Source organism: Scyliorhinus canicula, chromosome 19 (genome assembly GCF_902713615.1).
Source record: "Scyliorhinus canicula chromosome 19, sScyCan1.1, whole genome shotgun sequence".
In the NCBI taxonomy this organism is placed as follows: domain Eukaryota; kingdom Metazoa; phylum Chordata; class Chondrichthyes; order Carcharhiniformes; family Scyliorhinidae; genus Scyliorhinus; species Scyliorhinus canicula.
In genome coordinates this window covers 41482744-41504214 of record NC_052164.1, presented here as the reverse complement: position 1 = coordinate 41504214, position 21471 = coordinate 41482744, and the positions used below count along the sequence as shown (strand labels likewise).

At 53.5% G+C, this 21471-nt stretch overlaps 1 protein-coding gene across 8 annotated transcripts in view; it reads left to right on the top strand.

Moving 5' to 3' along the window:
- Window positions 1-21471, top strand: part of fmnl1a (formin-like 1a) — a 354814-nt gene that overhangs the window by 296256 nt on the left and 37087 nt on the right. For all 8 annotated transcript variants that reach the window (XR_005458128.1, XM_038778444.1, XM_038778448.1 and 5 more), the window contains 3 exons: window positions 4614-4682; window positions 19334-19414; window positions 20034-20163. Coding sequence is in view for 7 of the 8 variants with exons in the window: in XM_038778444.1 (XP_038634372.1) it covers window positions 4614-4682; window positions 19334-19414; window positions 20034-20163 (280 nt within the window). In the remaining variant the exon portion in view is untranslated. The remainder of the gene's footprint in view (window positions 1-4613; window positions 4683-19333; window positions 19415-20033; window positions 20164-21471) is intronic.

Sequence of the window (21471 nt, the reverse complement as noted above, 5' to 3'; positions counted from 1 at the left end):
CTCCCAGATCCCCTTCCTCCCTCCTGGACTGAACCCCCTCCCGGACTGAACCCCCTCCCGGACTGAACCCACTTCCGGACTGATATCCCTCCCGGACTGAACCCCCTCCCGGACTGACCCACTTCCTCCCTCCCGGACTGAACCCCCTCCCGGACTGATCCCCCTCCCAGACTGATCGCCTTCCTCCCTCCCGGACTGATCCCCCTCCCGGACTGATCCCCCTCGCGGACTGAACCCTCTCCCGGACTGAACCCCCTCCCGCACTGATCCCCCTCCCGGACTGAACCCTCTCCTGGACTGATCCCTCTCCCGGACTGAACCCTCTCCCGGACTGATCCCTCTCCCGGACTGATCCCTCTCCCGGACTGATCCCTCTCCCGGACTGAACCCTCTCCCGGACTGAACCCCCTCCCGCACTGATCCCCCTCCCGGACAGAACCCTCTCCCAGACTGAACCCTCTCCCGCACTGAACCCCCTCCCAGACTGACCCCTCTCCCGGATTTAACCCCCTCCCGGACTGATCCCCCTCCCGGACTGAACCCTCTCCCGGATTGAACCCCCTCCCGCACTGAACCCCCTCCCGGACTGAACCCTCTCCCGGACTGAACCCTCTCCCGGACTGAACCAATCCCGGACTGTTCCCCCTCCCGGAGAGATCCCCCTCCCGGACTGACCCCCCTTCCTCCCTCCCGGACTGAACCCCCTCCCACTGAACCCACTTCCGGACTGATATCCCTCCCGGACTGAACCCCCTCCCGGACTGACCCCCTTCCTCCCTCCCGGACTGAACCCCCTCCCGGACTGATCACCCTCCCAGACTGATCGCCTTCCTCTCTCCCGGACTGATCCCCCTCCCGGACTGATCCCCCTCCCGGACTGAACCCTCTCCCGGACTGAACCCCCTCCCGCACTGATCCCCCTCCCGGACTGAACCCTCTCCCGGACTGATCCCTCTCCCGGACTGAACCCTCTCCCGGACTGAACCCCCTCCCGGACAGAACCCTCTCCCGCACTGATCCCCCTCCCGGACAGAACCCTCTCCCAGACTGACCCCCTCCCGGACTGAACCCTCTCCCGCACTGAACCCCCTCCCGGACTGAACACTCTCCCGGATTGAACCCACTCCCGGACTGAACCCCCTCCCGGACAGAACCCCCTCCCGCACTGATCCCCCTCCCGGACAGAACCCTCTCCCAGACTGACCCCCTCCCGGACTGAACCCTCTCCCGCACTGAACCCCCTCCCGGACTGAACACTCTCCCGGATTGAACCCACTCCCGGACTGATCCCCCTCCCGGACTGAACCCTCTCCCGGATTGAACCCTCTCCCGGACTGAACCCTCTCCCGGACTGAACCCCCTCCCGGACTGAACCCTCTCCCGAATTGAACCCTCTCCCGGACTGAACCAATCCCGGACTGATCCCCCTCCCGGACTGAACCCCCTCCCGGACTGATCCCCCTCCCGGACTGATCCCCCTCCCAGACTGAACCCTCTCCCGGACTGTTCGCCTTCCTCCTTCCCGGACTGAACCCCCTCCCGGAGAGATCCCCCTCCCGGACTGACCCCCTTCCTCCCTCCCGGACTAAACCCCCTCCTGGACTGAACCACCTCCCGAACTGATCCCCTTCCTCCCTCCCGGACTGATCCCCCTCCCGGACTGAACCCTCTCCCGGACTGAACCCTCTCCCGGACTGATCCCCCTCCCGGACTGAACCCTCTCCCGGACTGAACCCTCTCCTGAACTGATCCCCTTCCTCCCTCCCGGACTGATCCCCCTCCCGGACTGAACCCCAGCCGGGACTGATCCCCCTCCCGGACTGAACCCCCTCCCGGACTGATCCCTCTCCCGGACTGATCCCCCTCCCGGACTGATCCCTCTCCCGGACTGATCCCCTCCCGGACTGAACCCCAGCCGGGACTGATCCCCCTCCCGGACTGATCCCTCTCCCGGAATGTTCCCCCTCCTGTAGAGATCCCCCTCCCGGACTGACCCCCTTCCTCCCTCCCGGACTAAACCCCCTCCTGGACTGAACCCCCTCCCGGACTGATCCCCTTCCTCCCTCCCGGACAGAACCCTCTCCCAGACTGACCCCATCCCGGACTGAACCCTCTCCCGCACTGAACCCCCCCCCCGGACTGAACCCTCTCCCGGATTGAACCCTCTCCCGGACTGATCCCCCTCCCGGACTGAACCCTCTCCCGGATTGAACCCTCTCCCGCACTGAACCCCCTCCCAGACTGAACCCTCTCCCGGATTGAACCCTCTCCTGGACTGAACCAATCCCGGACTGATCCCCCTCCCGGACTGTTCCCCCTCCCGGAGAGATCCCTCTCCCGGACTGACCCCCTTCCTCCCTCCCGGACTAAACACCCTCCTGGACTGAACCCCCTCCCGAACTGATCCCCTTCCTCCCTCCCGGACTGATCCCCCTCCCGGACTGAACCCTCTCCCGGACTGAACCCTCTCCCGGACTGAACCCTCTCCCGGACTGAACCCTCTCCCGGACTGATCGCCCTCCCGGACTGATCGCCCTCCCGGACTGAACCCTCTCCCGGACTGATCCCCCTCCCGGACTGACCCCCCTCCCGGACTGATCCCCTTTCTCCTTCCCGGACTGATTGCCCTCCCGGACTGATCCCCTCCCAGACTTAACCCCCTCCCGGACTGATCCCCTTTCTCTTTCCCGGACTGAACCCATCCCAATCTGAAACCCCTCCCGGACTGATTCCTCTCCCGGACTGATCCCTCTCCCGGACTGAACCCCCTCACGGACTGAACCCTCTCCCGGACTGAACCCCCTCCCGGACTGAACCCCCTCCCGGACTGAACCCCCTCCCGGACTGATCCCCCTCCCGGACTGAACCCCCTCCCGGTCTGATCCCCCTCCCGGACTGATCCCTCTCCCGGACTGAACCCCCTCCCGGATTGAACCCCCTCCCGGACTGATCCCCTTCCCGGACTGATCCCCCTCCCGGACTGAACCCCCTCCCGGACTGATCCCCTTCCTCCCTCCCGGACTGAACCCTCTCCTGGACTGATCCACTTCCTCCCTCCCGGACTGAACCCCCTCCCGGACTGATTCCCTTCCTCCCTCCCTGATTGAACCCTCTCCCGGACAGAACCAATCCCGGACTGATCCCACTCCCGGACTGAACCCTCTCCCGCACTGATCCCCCTCCCGGACTGAACCCCGTCCCGGACTGAACCCTCTCCCGGATTGATCCCTCTCCCGAACTGACCCCCTTCCTCCTTCCCGGACTGAACCCTCTCCCAGACTGATCCCCCTCCCGGACTGTTCACCTTCCTCCCTCCAGGAATGAACCCCCTCCCGCACTGATCCCCTTCCTCCCTCCCGGACTGAACTCTCTCCCAGACTGAGCCAATCCCGGACTGATCCCCCTCCCGGACTGATCCCCTTCCTCCCTCCCAGACTGAACCCCCTCCCGGACTGAACCCTCTCCCGGACTGAACCCCCTCCCGGGCTGAACCCCCTCCCGGACTGATCCCTCTCCCGGACTGAACCCCCTCCCGGACTGAACCCTCTCCCGGACTGATCCCTCTCCCGGACTGAACCCCCTCCCGGACTGAACCCCTCACTCGGACTGATCCCCTTCCTCCCTCCCGGACTGAACCCCCTCCCGGACTGATCCCCTTCCTCCCTCCCGGGCTGAACCCCCTCCCGGGCTGAACCCCCACCCGGACTGATCCCTCTCCCGGACTGAACCCTCTGCCGGATTGAACCCTCTCCTGGATTGAACCCTCTCCCGGACTGAACCAATCCCGGACCGAACCCCCTCCCGGGCTGTTCCCTCTCCCAGACTGAACCCTCTCCCGGATTAAACCCTCTCCCGGACTGATCCAATCCCGTCTGATCCCTCTCCCCGGACTGATCGCCTTCCTCCCTCCCGGACTGAACCCTCTCCCGGACTGATCCCCTTTCTCCCTCCCAGACTGGCCTCATCCCGTGTTGATCATCTCCTGGACTGAATCGCCTCCTGCACTGATCGTCTTTCTCCCTTCTGGACTGGCTCCATTCCAGAGTGATACCATCCCGGGCTGATCATCTCCTGGACAGGGCCCTGTACCAGACCGACCCTCTTCCCGAACTGGCCCGTCTCCCCCCCGGATTGACACCCCCACCAGGTCAAACCCACAACCAGGTCCAACAAAGCTCCCCCCACATAAGCACGGGTCCAACATCCCCCCAACCACTGGGTCTGACTCCGACTGACTATAACCAATGGTCCGTTAAGGGACATACATCACTGGAAAGAGACATTTATTGAAAATAGAGGCTGCTTTTGGAGAAGTTTGTTTTTTTAATCAGTGAAAAGGTTCTTTTGTAAACCCCATGAAATACATTTAAATAAAATATACCAATGTGTAGAAATTTGAAGTATCAAAAGCTTTTTTTTTAAAAACAAAAAGCTGCTAATGATAAAAGATCCATAAAGTCCTGGCCAATCAAATATCTTTATTGTAGTTTACCGGGTCTGACTGTGCTGAGCATGTCTGCCCACCGAGAATTCCATGTTGCAAAACTGGATATCTGAATTGTCCATGACTCACTTAAGTCCTCAACGATTGATTTAATCGTCCTCTCTTGCAGCAACTGAACGCCATCATCGCCGCATCGATGTCCATCAAATCATCGGTAAAGCTCAAGAGAATTCTGGAGGTAAGATGGCTCAGGGGTGAATGATAGCCACGGCGGGAGAGACTGGAAGATCCTAGTTGATTGCACCAGTAAACGGCAAAGTGTAAGAAAAATGGAACAGACTGTGGGACACTGGAAATCACAGAATTGTTATGGTGCCAAAAGAACCCATTTGGCCCATCGTGTCTGCACCAGCTGTGCAAATGAGCATCATGATTTCTGACCTGAACCACTCTCTGTGTGAAAAAGTTCTTTCTCATATCACATTTGCTTCTTTTGCAAATCACGTTAAATCGATGCCCTCTCGTTCTTGATCCTTAAACGACAGGCAACAGTTTCTCCCCATCTACTCTGATCAGCCATCTCGTGAATTTGAACATCTCTATCAAATGTCCTCTCAGTGATGGTCAATTTTTTTAGCAACACTGGGATGTATTTTCCTCTGTTGACCAATGTTAGTAAAAGTGTTCACTGCGGGGACGGATGATGTAGGTATACAAATCAGGGAGGCGTGTTATGATTTACTTGAACAACTTAACATTGAGAAGGAGGAAGTATTAACAGGGCGAACAGGCCTAAAAGTGGATAAATCCATGGGGCCAGATGTGGTGATATGATTTGCATAGCTATCTGCCATTGGGGCAGAACACCGGCTTACCATTGGCCCTGGTCGGTCATGTGCCTCTCGACCGATTGGTTGATACCAGTCATGTGACAGCTCTCCGGTTGGTCGAGAGGCTGAGTTAACCACGCCTCCTTACCGAAGTATAAATAGTCGAAACGCCCGGCGGTCGTCCATTTTATTGTAGACAACTGCAGGGCTAAGTTCTAGCTTATTAAAGCCTAACTTTTGTAAAACAACTCGTCTCTCGTGCAATTGATGGCTCATCACCAGATGAGATGTACCCCAAGTTGCTGTGGGAGGCAAGGGAGCAGATTGCAGTGACTCTCATAAAAAAATTTCAAATCTTCTCTGGCCACAGGAGAGGTACCAGAGGACAAGAGGGCAGCTAATGGTGTGCCATTATTCAAGGAGGGAAATAGGGACAAATAAGGAAATTACAGAGTCGAACTTTAGTGATAGGGAAACTACTGGAAAAAATTCTGAAGGGCAGAATTAATCTCCACTTGGAGGGGCAAGAATTAATCAAGGATAGTCAGTATGGCTTTGTCAAAGGGAGATCATGGGCGGAATTCAACCAAAGAATTTCGTAGTGTCATTTTGAGCGAGTTTGGCAGGTGTTTCTCATCGGCCTTTTGAGTGAGAGCCACATCGCTATTCAATCACACTTAGTCATTTTTTAGGCCTTGGGGATGTTTCTCCTCGGTAAAGCCCACGTCAAAATGTTTTCATCACTAGGTAGCTTTTTTTTTATAAATTTAGATTAGCCAATTATTTTTTCCAATTAAGGGGCAATTTAGCATGGCCAATCCACCTACTCTGCACATTTTTGGGTTGTGGGGGCGAAACCCACGCAGACACGGGGAGAATGTGCAAACTCCACACGGACAGTGACCCAGAGCCGGGATCGAACCTGGGACCTCAGCGCCGTGAAGCAGTTGTGCTAACCACTAGGCCACCGTGCTGCCCTCATCACTGGGTAGCTGAATGTGGCACCAGATTGGCTTCTCAGAGATCGGGGGCCACGATTTTGAAAGGGTTTCCTGATCTTGAACTAAGCTTGAGGGTCCCCCATACCACCCACCCACGAGCAATGTCACTCCCTGCACACATGGGAATTATCCCACCCGCCCCAAGTGAGGACTCCCCGCTGTCGGGATGCTGATGGCACCGCACTCCCTTTTTCAGGAATTCCTCTTTTTCGTGCCACCCCTTTCAGGACCCCCCCCCCCCCCCTAAATCCCCCCCAATCTATATGAAGTCCCTTCATACCTGGCCATCACCACCCCTTCCCCATCCTTCATACCAGCCTCATCCCCCTGAGATGGGCATGGCCTCCCTCAGGTCCTGACCCTTGGTAATGCCATCCTGGCACCTGTACACCACAGCACTGCCAACCTGGCACTCTGGGAGTGTCCCTGCCAGCCTGGACGTGCAAGGGTGACTATGCCAAGTTGCCAGGCTGGCGGTGCCCGGGTGCCAGAGGGAGAGCCAGGAGGCCACCCAGCCTTGTCCCTGACCAGGGATCTCCACTGGTCTGGGAAACCCCCCAGGTACCATTAGACTTGGTCCACCTTTGTCTGGACCAGTACTAAACGGCGCCCTGTCTAGGCCTCACTGGGGAGGCCGTTCACTCCTGGGCTCCGGGAGAATCGGCACATCCATATTTAAATGAGTCATAAGGTTCATTTTAATATGAATATCTAGACCTCGCCCAGTGAAGGTGAGATCCAGATCACGACATCTCGCGAGGTTCGGATGAATCTTGCAACTCGCCTCAGGGGTCACGAATCTTGTGAGAGACCTCTCGCGCGATTCACCGGCTTTGTCACATCACTAAGTCAGGTGCGACGAGGCCGGTAAATCATGCTCCATGTCTTACAAATTGAATTGAATATTTTGAGGAGGTGACTAGGTGTGTAGATGAAATTAGTGCAGTCGATGTAGTCTATATGGACTTTAGTAAGGCTTTTAGGCTTTTGACAGGTCTCACATGGGAGAATATTGAAGAAGAGAGCCAGGGCAATTCGGCAAATTGGATCCAAAATTGGCTTTGTGGTAGGAGGCAGAGGGTGATGGTTGAAAGTTGTTTTTGTGACTGGAAGCCTATGTGTAGTGGTGTTCCGTAAGGATTAGTGCTGGGCCATTTGTTGTTTGTAGTATACATTAATGATTTGGATGTGAATGTCGGAGGTATGATAAGTAAGATCGCAGGTGATACAAAATTGGTGGTGTGGTAAACAGTGAGGAGCAAGGCCTTAGATTACAATATAGACGAGCTGGTTAGATGGGCAGAACAGTGGAAAATGGAATTTAAACATGAAAAGTGTGAGGCAACACATTTTGGCAGGACTACCAAGGCAAGGGAATATTCAATTAATGGTCGGACCCTCGAAAGAGCAGAGGATCAAAGGACCTTGGTGTGCATGTCCACAGATCTCTGAAGACAGCAGGACATGTAGATAAGGTTGTTAAGAAGGCATATGGGATTCTTGCCTTTATTAACCGAGGCATTGAATATAAAAGCAGGGAGGTGATGTTGGACCTAAATAAAATTCTGATTAGGCCCCAGCTGGAGTACTGTGTGCTGTCCTGGTCACCACACTATAGGAAGGAAGATTTTTAGCTATCAAGAGAGACTGGAGCAGAGACGGCTCGGGGGGACCTGATTGAGATGTATAAAATTATGAGTGAAAAAGATAGGTTGGATAGGAAGGTATTTGTGGAGGGGTCAATAACAAGTGGGGCATATATTTTAATTAAGGGGCAGGAGGTTAGGAGGTGATGTGAGGAAAAACATTTTCACCCAGAGGGTGGTGAGAATCTGAAAGTTACTGTCTGAATGAGTGGTTGAAGCAGGAATGCTCACAACATTTAAGAAGTATTTAGAGGAGCATTTGAAACACCATGGGCAGGATTCTCCGACCCCTCCCGCCAAGTCGGAGAATCGCCAGGGGGGGGGAGCGGTGTGAATCCCGCCCCCGCCGGCTACCGAATTTTCCGGCGCTGTGGTTTTGACGGGGGCGGGAATCGCAGCGCGCTGGTCGCGACTGCTGGCAGCGGCCCCTCCGGTGATTCTCCGGCCCAACGATGGGTCGAATGGCCACCCATTCTTTTTGGCGGACCCCACCGGCGTAAATCACAACAGGTCCTTACCGGCGGGACCTGGCTCCACGGGCGGCCTGCAGAGTCCTCAGGAGGCACAGGGGGATCTGGCCCCGGGGGGGGGGGGGGGTGCCCCCACGGTGGCCTGGCCCGCAATCGGACCCACCGGTAGGCCTGTGCCGTGGGGGCACTCTTTCCCTCTGCACCGGCCGCTGTCAACCTCCGCCATGGCTGGTGCGGAGAAGAAACCCACTGCGCATGCGCTGGGATGACGCCAGCACACGCTGGCGCTCCCAAGTATGAGCCAACTTGCGCCAGCTGGTGGAGGCCCTTGGCGTGACGCCAAGCCCTTCCGCGCCGGCTGGTGCAACGCCAAATACTCCAGCACCGGCCTAGCCCCTGAAGGTGCGGAGGATTCCGTGCCAGGGATTCCGAGGCGGCCCGACGACGGAGTGGTTCACGCCACTCCTCAAAGCCGGAGTGGCCCGCCCGGCTGGTTCATGGAGAATCCTGCCCCATAGCACACAAGTCTACGGGCCAAGGGCTGGAAATTGGGATTAGAGTAGATAGATGTTTGATGGCCGGCGCAGACGCGATGGGCCGAAGGGCCTCTTTCCGTTCTGTTAAAACTGACTCTATGACTTCTGCTTGTAAAATAGGCCCATCAATTGAGGGTTATTGTCATGCATCACAAGGCTGGTATGAAATCCTCCTTCACTATTTTAGCAAAGACATGAACTGTTTAAAATTAATGAATGAATGCTTCATTACAATAGCAGGTGGAGGAGTTTAATGTGTGAATGTGTTCTCAACACAAGGACTTCCACATGATGATTTCAAACCTTGGTGGAGTCATTAAATCCCATTTGGTTCGGTTCTACAAATAGACATTAAACAAAAGTGAGCTGACCCTTGTGGAAAAGCAGCTCAGAGAGAAAATTAAGAGAAGCGTGTTAAGCATTTTTATCTGAATAGCAGGGATTGTGCAATCTACCCTGTTGGTCTCTCCCATTTGGGTATCATAATCCAGTATATAAATATTGGGCGGGATTCTCTAATCCCGCGGCAAAGTGTCCACGCCGTCGTAAATGCCGTTGTGTTTTACGACGGAGTGAACAAGCTGCTCCCATGACTAATTCTGACCCCTACAGGGGGTCAGCACGGTTTCACGCTGCTCCAGCTGCCGATCCCAGCGCAAATTGTGCGCCGCGGGATCCGTATGCGCAGTGGCGCCGGCGCCAATGCGCACATGCACAGTGGCCTCCTTCAACGTGCCGGCCCCGATGCAAAATGGCGCAGGGCTACAGGGGCCGGCACGTAAGAAAGGAGGCCCCTAGCCAGAGAGGCTGGCCCGCTGATTGGTCGGCCCCGATCGCGGGCCAGGCCACATCGGAGGCCCCCCGCAGAGTCATTAAGGTGGCAGCTGGAGAGATCAGTTAATAAAGCATACAATATCCTGAACTTTATTAATAGGAGCATAGAGTACAAGAGCAAGGAGGTTATACTGAATTTATACAAGACACAAGTTAGACCTCAGCTGGAGTATTGTGTACAGTTCTGGGCGCCACACAATAGTATGTGAATGCATCGGACAGATTGCAGAAGAGGTTGCCAAGAATGATTCCAGGGATGAGAAACTTCAGTCATGAGAATAGACTGGAGAGGTTTACAGAATCACAGAATAATACAGCGACGCAGAAGCCCTTTGGTCCATCGAGTGTGCACCGACGCATGAAAAACTACCTAATCCCATTGTCAGCACTTGGCCCATAGCCCTGGATGTTATGGCGTGCCAAGTGCTCATCCGTGCATTCCAGACCGTCACCACCCTCTGGGTAAAAAGGTTTTTCTTCACATCCCCCCCAAACTGCCTGCCCTGACCTTGAACTTGAGTCCCCTCATAATTCACCCTTTAACTAAAGGGAACAGCTGCTCCTTATCCACCATGTCCATGCCCCTCATAATCTTGTGCACCTCGATCAGGTCGCCCTTCAGTCTTCTCTGCTCCAGCGAAAACAACCCAAGCCTATCCAACCTTCCTTCGTAACTTAAATTTTCCATCCCAGGCAAAATCCTGGCGAATCGCCTCTGCACCCGCTCCAGTGCAATCCCACCCTTCCTATAATGTGGTGACCAGAATTGCACACAGTACTCCAGCTGTGGCTTCACAAAGTTTTATACAATTCCAACATGACTTTCCTGCCCGTTTGACTATTTTGTGCAAGCAAACAAAATGGCAGAAGATATGAGGGCTCCCATGTTCCTGAGTACAGTAAGAAGTCTTGCAACACCAGGTTAAAGTCCAACAGGTTTATTTCAAATCACTAGCTTTCGGAGCACTGCTCCTTCCTCAGGTGAATGAAGAGGTAGGTTCCAGAAACATGTATATAGACAAAGTCAAAGATGCAAGATGATACTTTGAATGCGAGCATTTGCAGGTAACTAAGTCTTCACAGATCCAGAGATAGGGGTAACCCCAGGTTAAAGAGGCGTGAATTATCTCAAGCCAGGACAGTTGGTCGGATTTCGCAAGCCCAGGCCAGATGGTGGGGGGTGAATGTAATGCGACATGAATCCCAGGTCCCGGTTGAGGCTGTACTCATGCGTGCAGACCTTCGTTATAAGTTTCTGCTCGGTGATTCTGCGTTGCCACACGTCCTGAAGGCCACCTTGGAGAACGCTTACCCGGAGATCAGAGGCTGAATTCCCTTGACTGCTGAAGTGTTCCCCGACTGGAAGGGAACATTCCTGCCTGCCGATTGTCGTGCGGTGATTGGATCTGATTCCACTGATAGGTTTCCGAGCCCCAAGGCTTGAGATTGGTTTCAGTTTTGATACTGGCAGCCAGATGAAGAGATCCAACTGACACTCTCTCCAGAAAGATCCAGCTGATCGTCTCCAGAAGGTCACTGTGACGGCTGATTCTCTCTCCAGCAAGCTCCGTGAGACTCCAGAGGCCTGAAGACAATTCACAAGGTGAAAGCAAAGTTTGATGTGAAATAAAATGTCTCTCCAGTAAGATAGAGGCCTGAATGGAAACCTTGAGCTGATACCCAGTTTGATGAGAAATGAAGGGCGGGATTCTCCTGAATCCCCCGATGGCCCGTCACTGGCGTAAACAAATGGCGCGAACCACTCCGGCGCGGGCCAACAGTAAGTTGCGGAATCCTCCGCACTTCCGGGGGGCTAGGCCGGTGCCGTAGGGGTTGGCACTGCGCCAACCGGCGCCGGAGGGCCGGCGCGAGTTAGCGCAGGCACAGAACTGCTGGCGTGGTTCCGCGCATGCGCAGACTGGCCGGCGTATTCTTGCATATGCGCAGTGGGGTGTATTCTCTGCGCCGGCCATGGCGGAGCCCTACAGAGGTCGGCGCGAAAGGAAGGAGTGCCCCCATGGCACAGGCCCGCCCACAGGTTGGTGGGCCCCGATCGTGGGCCAGGCCATCGTGGGGCCCCCTCCCCAGGGCCGGATCCCCCCCGCGCCCCTCTAAGGACCGCACAAGCCGGCCCACCAGCCAGGTCCCACCGTGTGGGTCCATGTCCATTTCACGCAAGCGGGTTATTGGCCCGGAGAATTGCCGGGGTGGCCGTTGCCAACGGCCCCCGACAGGCGTGGCGTGATCCTGCCTGAAAACCGGCACTGGAGAATACGGCAGCCGGCATCAGAGCAGCAGGGTGGGATTCACGCCGTCCCCCCGGGGAATCTCCGACCCGGTAGGGGGTTGGAGGATCCCGCAGAAAGCGGCTCTCCAGAGAGCCTTCTGCCTGTGAGTTTGTATTTTTCTAAACTACAGGGACCCTGAGTGAATTAATCTACAAAGAAGACCATTACAGGCTGCAAACCTAAGACTCTTATCTGGAAGCTTGCTGTGAAGAAAGTGTGCTCAAAGAAACACCATCTGAAGTAAAGACTCTTATCTTTTGACTTCCATCCTTATTATTTTTCACTCCTTTCTCCCATCTGTGTTTGTCTGTCTTGTGTATGTAGGTAGAGAGTGGGGCAGCTAAACTGGGTTATTGGTATTTGGCTGTTGTTAACCGGATGTATTTACTGCTTATTTCATGATAGTTCTTGGTATAAATAAACAGTAATCGTGTTTACATTTACAAACCTGGTGACTGTAATTATTGGGCAGCCAAGAACCAAAGAGTTTGGGTATTTTTACAAGAATTATTGGTTAATTCATTTGTATTGTGACTGTGGGGCATGTAGGGCTGGAATTGACTGCTCACTAGCCCAGGGTGTCGCAACAACATTCAGCTGCGGAATGCTGGTGCAAGGATATTGTATTCAGAAGCTATGGAAATAGAAGCCACATCGAGTGTGCATGCAGGAAGAAAAAGCAAGTTACAAGCAAAAATAATAAGAAGCAAGAGTAGAACAAAATGGCATAGAACAAAAGAAGATGTGTTCATGCTGTACAAAAGGTTCGAGAGGAACAAAAAGTTTCACAGTCTGAACATCAATTGTCATGGAATATGCCAGCCATTTCTGGTGCTCCAAATAGATACTGGGTCACTCAATGGCTGGAGGGACAGTCAGTAAGGATGGAAGTCGACACTGCAGCAGCACTGTTGCTGGTGCCAGAAACTGGGCAAAATTTGCCGCCTCACAACGCCGTAAACGCGAATCGCGATTGGTTGGAGAGTCAGGCATCGGGACAAAATCGAGGTACGCGCCCAGCGCCGATTCGGGCGCCACACTCCCATCCCTCACTGGTGGCAATGCCAAAGTTTATGGTGGTGGCAGAGACAGTCAGCGCTGCCAGTTTCACCAGGAGGAGACAGTTGGTGATCTGGAGGGGTGGGTGGTCATCTGGCAGCCCACCAAGGCTGCTCCTATGGACACACTCATACCCTCGCTGAATCATCAAGGACCAAGCTCAATCAGGAGCCCACCAGGTGTTGACACTCCTTAGAAGCGCTTCCCCACTGTAGAGGAAGCAGGGGATTAGCAGAGCTCACCCCAACCAGAGGACACCTGCACCGCAGCCTTTGGAACGGCCCCCTCTCAGAGCAGAGGCTTCACCAGTGACTCCTACCCCTCCAGATCACCAACTGCCTCCTCCTGGTGAAACTGGCAGCACTGACTGTCTCTGCCACCATCTTCCAGGCAGTGTTCAGGAGGACAGGCTTGGGTGTGCGGCACACTCTGAGGAAAAGGGTTTCCCTCCGCTCCTCACTAGCATGGAGCTGTGGGTCCACCTCGGATCCCTGGGTTTGAGGGGCAGCCTTCTCTGAGCCATCCTGGTGGCTGAAGTAAGTGGGTGATAAGAGGAGCGCTAAAATACAGCTCCAGCTGCCAGGCTTTTTGCCGTTTACTTCTGCCCCAGCTGTTAGAATGCCTTCGAGGCCGGGAATTGCTCAGAATTCTTGCCAGCATGTCCTGAATTGCTCTACAAGTATCATCCCCAATGGGAACATAAACTGCAAGCAATTCCGTCCTGGGGTCAATACTTAGGGGGCGATTCTCCAACATGGAGCCCAAGTGTTCGCGCCGTCGTGAACGCCGTTGCGTTTCACGACGGTGCGAACCAGGTCCGGGGACGACCAATTCCCACAGGGGGCCAGCACGGCGCTGGAGTAGTTAACGCTGCTCCAGCCTCCTATCGCCACGCCAACCTGCGCATGCGCAGGGACTTCTTTAGCGCGCCGGCCCTGACTCAACATGGCGTTGGTGTTCAGGGGCCGGCCGTGCCAGAAAGTAGGCCCGGGGAGTGGAGAAGAGACCCCATCGGAGGCCCCCTCCCCCCCCCCCCTCGGTGAAGGAGAACCCTCTCCCCCCCCACAGGCCTCCCCTCGACCGTTCGCGCAGAGTTCCTGCCGGCAGCGACCAGGGGTGAACGGCACCGGCGGGACTCTTTCGTATCGGCGCTGCCGCTCGGCTCGGCCGGAGAATGAGCGCCGCGCCAAACGCACCGGCACAAATGGCGCCGATTCTCCACACCTCGGAGCGTTGGGGCGTCATGGCGTGGTTACGGCGATTCTCCGGCCCGGCGCGGGGCTCGGAGAATCGCCCCCTTAGTCTCCCCAAACTGAGAATTTCACCCACTGTCTATGAGGGAAAACGCAGACAGATTTGCTTGAAACCTTCAAGAATAGTGTTGAAGACGTACACTGGTGCAGTGGTGCCAATGAAGAGCCGCTTTCACATAACTCTGCAACTGAAATACAGACGGCAGTTGTGTTTTAACAAATAGTACATGGCGATAATCCGGCATTGATGGGTTTGGATTGGACTTGTTTATTGTCACGTATACCGAAGTACAGTGAAAGTATTGTTCTGCGTACAATTCAGACCGATCATTCCGTACATGAACAAAAAGTATTTAGGGCAAACATAAATATACAATGTAAATACATAGCACAAGCATCGGGTGAGATACTACTCAGTAGAGCAGATATGAAGAGATCAGATCAATCTATCAGTCCATGAGAGGGTTGTTCAGGAGTCTGGTAACAGCGGGGAATTAGCTCCCTGTGTCTACGTGGGTTTCCTCCGGGTGCTCCGGTTTCCTCCCACAAGTCCAAAAGATACAGGGCAGAATTCTCAGACTCCCCGCCGGGTCGGAGAATCGTGGCATGAATCCCCCCACCCCCCCACCCCCCCCCCCCCCCCCCCCCCCCCAGCTGACGAATTCTCCGGCGCCGGGGTTTTGGCGGGGGGGGGAATCGCGGTGAACCGGTCGGCGGCTGCTGCCAGCGCCCCCCCCCCCCCCCCCCCCCCCCCCTCCCGGCGATTCTCTGGCCCGTGATAGGCCGAGACGCCGCCCGTTTTCGGCGGGTCCCGCTGGCGTAAATTACAACAGGTCCTTACTGGCGGGACCTGGCTCCACGGGCGGCCTGCAGAGCCCTCAGGGAGGCGCAGGGGTATCTGGCCCCGGGGGGTGCCCCCACAGTGGCCTGGCCCGCGATCGGGGTCCACCGATCCACGGGTGGGCCTATGCCGTGGGGGCACTCTTTCCCTCCGCACCGGCCGCTGTGAACCTCCGCCATGGCCGGTGTAGAGAAGAACCCCCCTGCGCATGTGCTGGGATGACACCTGTAACAGCCGGCGGAGGCCCTTCGGCGCCAGTTGGCGTGGTGCCAAGCCCTCCCGTGCCAGCTTGCACGGCGCCAAACACTCCAGCGTCGGCCTAGCCCCTGAAGGTGCGGAGGAACAGGCCCACCTGCAGGTCGGTGGGCCCCCGATCGCGGGCCAGGCCAGCGTGCCCCCCCCCCCCCCAGTGTCGCATCCCCCCGCGCCACCCCCTCCCCCCCCCCCACCGAGGACTGCCCCAGCCGACTTAGCTTCCAGGTCCCGCCGTTATGTGAGCTGAGTGATTCACGTCGGCGGGACTGGCCAAAAATGGACGGCCGCTCGGCCCATCGGGGCCCGGAGAATTGCCAGGAGGGCCGCTGCTAACATCCCCCGACCGTCGTGGCGCGAATCCCGCGCCCGCCCGAAAAACGGCTCCGGAGAATACGGCAGACGACGGTGGGGCGGGGTGGGATTCGCTCCGCTCCACCAGCGATTCTCCGACTTGGTGTGGGATCAGAGAATCCCGCCCATGCTCATTAGGTGAATTGGACATTCTGAATTCTCCCTCAGTGACCCGAACAGGCGCCAGAGTGTGACGACTGGGGGATTTTCACAGTAACTTCATTGCAGGGTTAATGTAAGCCTACTTGTGATACCAATAAAGATTATTATTATATATATCATTTGACAGTGCAGCTTCTCAGAAATGAGTATAAATGCGTAACATTTCCTCGCCCTTTAAATCGAACAGCCCAACAAATTTAAACAAACCTAACATGAACAATAATCAATAAGTCAGACAGTTTAGGGGTCATAGTTCCCTGAATGGTTGCTGACGAACCTCAGGCACCTGCTTCACTGCACTAGTTGTAGCCTCTGCCGTTTTATTGATTTTTGAGAAGCAGCATTGAATCTGTACCGAGAATTGTATAATGATATATTCATGACGACGTGATGTCACCGGAAGTGATGTCACCGATCACTAGCGCAGGTAACTGTACTGAACACGCTTCCTTAATAAAGCTTCTTTTCTTTGTCAGCCTCTGCACCTCCCAGCATCAATCCTGCAGGCACAACATTTCCATCATCATTGACCATAAAATCCCTTTCCAGCTCTCCACTTTTGGAAAGCTTCCTCAAAGTCTACATCTTCAAATATGTCGGTCACCTCCTCAGTTTAACATCCTCATTTATTGTCTCCTCTATTCTCCTATCACATTCCCATCACTCTTATTGCCTCCTCTGTTGCCCTCCTCTCACCACTCCTACCCTCTGGAAAACAGTTTCATTCAATTTGCTGGACTTGCTTGTCATATTGTTACAAATTCTCACCTGTCCCAAAACCTTTCCACCATCTGCAGGGCACAAGTCAGGGGTGTGATGGAATACTCTCCACCTGCCTGGATGAGTGCCGCTCCAACAACACTCAGGAGACTCAACATTACGCAGGACCAAGTAGCCTGCTTGATTGATACCCCATCCACAAACATTCACTCCCTCCTCTATCAAAGCACAGTAGCAGCAACGTGTGTACCATCTACAAGCAGCACAGTAGGAATTCACCAAGACTTGGGGGCAGCACGGTAGCATGGTGGTTAGCATAAATGCTTCACAGCTCCAGGGTCCCAGGTTCGGTTCCCGGCTGGGTCACTGTCTGTGCGGAGTCTGCACGTCCTCCCCGTGTGTGCGTGGGTTTCCTCCGGGTGCTCCGGTTTCCTCCCACAGTCCAAAGATGTGCGGGTTAGGTGGATTGGCCATGCTAAATTGCCCGTAGTGTCCTAAAAAGTAAGGTTAAGGGGGGGGGGGGGCGGTTGTTGGGTTACGGGTATCGGGTGGATACGTGGGATTGAGTAGGGTGATCATAGCTCGGCACAACATCGAGGGCCGAAGGGCCGTTCTGTGCTGTACTGTTCTATGTTCTATGTTCCTTGGGCAGCACCTTCCAAACCCACGGCCACTACCATCAAGAAAGCCAAGAGCAGCAGATGCATGGGAACACCACCTCATGGAAGTTCGCACAAGCCACTCACCGGACTTGGAAATATATCACCGTTCCTTCACTGTCAAAATCATGGAATTCCCTCACTAACAGCACTGTGGATGTACCTACACCACAGGGACCTGCAGTGGTTCAAGAGGGCAGTTCATTACCACCTTCTCAAGGGCATTTAAGGTTGGGCAATAAATGCTGGTCTAACCAGCAATGCCCATTCCTCACGAGCGAATAAGAAAAATAATTGTATCATTCCAAACGTGTCACACTAAAATCATGGACGTTCACGCTTTGGGCAAAACCGCCATGCCAGGCAGAAATTACTCCGGTTTTCCGAAGTGACTTGATTCCATTTCTCAACCAAACCTATTTGCACAATCACAGACTGAGAATGTTCCTTTGAACAACACAAGTGAGCAGTGCAATAAAACATTATTTTTCATTTTATTTTGCCTGCATTAAAAAACATTCTTGATATATTTAATATTTCTCACCTTGTTGTAGTTTAATTAATCAGTCTGAAAATAGATAAATCAAACTCACCCATTGCCTGACTTTAACCTGATTCTAAATGACTTTGAAAAATCTATACTAAAACCATTTTGTGGTTTCACTGGTGGATAATTAGTCAGCTTCACAGTAAATTAAAAAATATTTTACAATGAAAAACCTTTTTAAAATTGCACCTAAAACATGTAATGCGAAGAGCCCCCACAAAGGTTTGTGAAATGGCAGAAAGCTGTCATGCTGATTATTTTGAACTGGCAGCTCAGGGTCAGCTTTGCGCAGGATCACCTTCCAGCATGTGATGTGTTTTATATGGGTTTATCTTATGCCAGGCCAATTGTGCTGCACAGCCATGTGGAAACTCTAGGGCAGCATGGAGGCACAGTGGTTAGCACTGCTGCCTCACAGCTCCAGGGTCCTGGGTTCAATACCGGCCTCGGCTGACTATCTGTGTGGAGTTTGCACGCTCTCCCCGTGTCTGTGTGGGTTTCCTCCGAGTGCTCCAATTTCCTCCCAGGATCCAAAGATGTGCAGGTTAGGTGGATTGGCCATGATAAGCTGCCCCTTAGTGTCCAAAAGGTTGGTTGTGTTAGTGGGCTGCGGGGATAGGTTGTAGGCATGGGCTTGGGTAGGGTGCTCTTTCCAGGGGTGTGGTGGTATGATTTGCATAGCTGTCTGCCATTGGTGAAGAACACTGGCTTACCATTGGCCCTGGTCGGTCATGTGCCTCTCGACCGATTGGTTGAGATCAGTCATGTGACGACTCTCCGATTGGTCGAGAGGCTGAGTTAACCCCGCCTCCAGAGTGACGTATAAATACCCAGAATTCCCAGCGGTCATCCATTTACTGTAGTCAACCACAGGGCTAACTTCTAGCTTATTAAAGCCTAACCTTTGTACAGCAACTCGTCTCACGTTCGATTGATGGTTCATCAAAGGGCTGGTGCAGATTCAATGGGCCGAATGGCCTCTTTCTGCACTGTAAATTCTATGATTCTCAGCTGTTTTGATTTTAAGAAAGGCTTCGCTTTTTTTCAATTCATAATCTCTGGTCTCATTTTCTTGATGTACTTTGAAGTCTGGGGTTATCTAGGTTTCAGTATGCATCAAATTCACATAAAACTAGACATGCCTTTACTGTCGCTGAGGGGCAGAAGCCCCACAATGACCTCATTACGTCCACCCTCAGAGTTGGAGCATATTCTCACTGCCTTTTCTCTGACTGATTTTTCTACTGGGGGTGGAGGTGGTGGTGTGGGGAAGGGGGGCAGTAAACAATACACCAACTGTAGAAGTGCTACTTATTTTGTGCCATCACAATATATTGTGATTGCACAATACAATTTTTCACCGCAAAAAATAATCCATTGTGAAAACCGACTATCGATACTCGCAGCTGATCTTGTTCAATCTCCTCCTTCCTCCAGATTATTTTAGCATTTGGGAACTACATGAACAGCAGTAAAAAAGGAGCAGTTTACGGCTTTCGATTGCAGAGCCTGGACCTGGTAAGACTCGAACTGTCACTCGAAAATGATATATTGAACTCGCCTGATGATAAGATCATTGCATTTTGCGACCTGCAATAATCTGCTGAACGGTCTCATTAGGGACTGGTTATAATCAGCTATTGATAGCAGCATTGACTTCACCTGCAGTCACCCCCCCTTAAGCAACTCAGTGAAGGTGACGGATTGATTGTAACTCCATCAATGCTCGGACATCATTTGATGTCATTCTGGTTACAGTTCTGGTATCAGACTGATTAAGGCCGATGATTTTTCTCTGAAAGGACCACACCTAAGAATTGGGCAGGGTTTCAGTTCAGATAATCTTGTTAATGCAAGCAAACAAAATGGGGAATGCAACTGCCTGTGCTGATTAAACATTGCAGCTTTGGGGTGGCTATTGTTAGTGAGTATATAAATGCGTGAGTTACTACAATTGTAAACATGTTACTGCTTGTACGTATTGAGTGAGTTCACACTGAAAGCACTGTGTTATTGAGTTGAGTTAATGCAGGTCCAGTTGTGTTGGCTGGATCGAATAAGTAGGTCAGCACAGATTCCAGATATAAGGACCTGTTGTTGTATTCCTCCTAATTGCTCTGTTCCCTTTCATCTGCAGCTCCTGGAAACCAAATCCACAGACAGAAAACAGACGTTAATGAATTACATTGTGGATATAATCCATGGACAATATGCTGAACTCAGTACCTTTCACACTGAACTGCTCTTTGTGGAAAAGGCTGCTGCAGGTATTAAAATCAAGAGTGAACGGGGAATAATGCTGACTGTTACACAATTAGAGGGGTTTGCTCCTGATTTACAAAGTGGGAGCAGTGATTTCTTCTCCAGCCAGTGGAAGTGGTGATGTCTTCATCGGTTCTCTGGCCCAGTGCTGATCAAACTTTTTTTCCGGGGACCCATTTTTACCAACCGGCCAACCTTTGGGCCCCATGCCGGCTGACCTCGCGACCCACGCCAGCCGACCTTCGTGACCCATGCCGACCAACCTTCGCGACCCACGCCGGCCGACATTCATGACCCACCATTTTCTCTTGCCTTTAATGCAAGAGGTGAGCCTGCTTGGTCCTCATTTACTTGTTTGCTGCTGACAAAATGGAGGAATCGCAATCACAGCCAAAGTACATGACGTTGGCGTTCGGAGGCGTGACCTGCCATCTGCCTCCCTTCAGGCAGGAAGATTACATTGAATTTTTTTTAAAATCTTCCCCTGCATCGCTGATTGCACAAATTTGTGCACAACAGCTGTAGCAGCCGGCTTTTAACAATGCCGGCTGCAAGCAGCTTTCAAAATAACGGCTCCGACCTTATAATAAAACGCGGGCGCATGTGTGCCCCTCATCAGTGCGCATGTGCAGAAGCGCCTGGTTCTGCCCGTGCGCACCGATGAGTGGCACGCATGCGCAGTGCCGCCGCATTTTTTTATATGGTCACGGCCGTCATTTCGAAGGCCGCCCGCAACCAGCATTGTCAAAAGCCGGCTACTGCACCTGTTGCGCACAAATTTGCGCAATCAGGAGCTCCTTGACGGATGGCTCCGTGACCCTCCAGACTCTCGCCCGCGACCCACCTGCGGGTCGCGGCCCCGACTTTGAAAATGCCTGCTCTGGTCGACCCACAATGCCAGGATCTTAACCACGGGTCGCACCCCAGCCATTGGATTGAATCCCACACTGTTGGCACCAATCTGGTCCACATTGGCCACTCACACCATCAACCTCCATCAAATGTCCTTTTCTGACTGCAGACACTCCTTGCACTCAACTAATTCTGGCCTCTTGTATATTCCTGATTTTCCTTGCTCCTCTATTAGTATCCATGCCTTCAGCTGCCAAGGCATTAAGCTGTGCAATTCCCTCCTTAATTCTCTGCCCTCTGATTTCTCTTTTAAGAGTCTCCTTAAAACTTATTTCCTTGCCAAGCTATTTGTCGCCTGTCCTTATGTAGCTCTGTGCGAAACGTTGCTCAGTAACTGTGAAGTATCTGGGCTGTTTTACTGCTTTAAAAAGCTTATATAAATACAAGTTGTCATTTACATA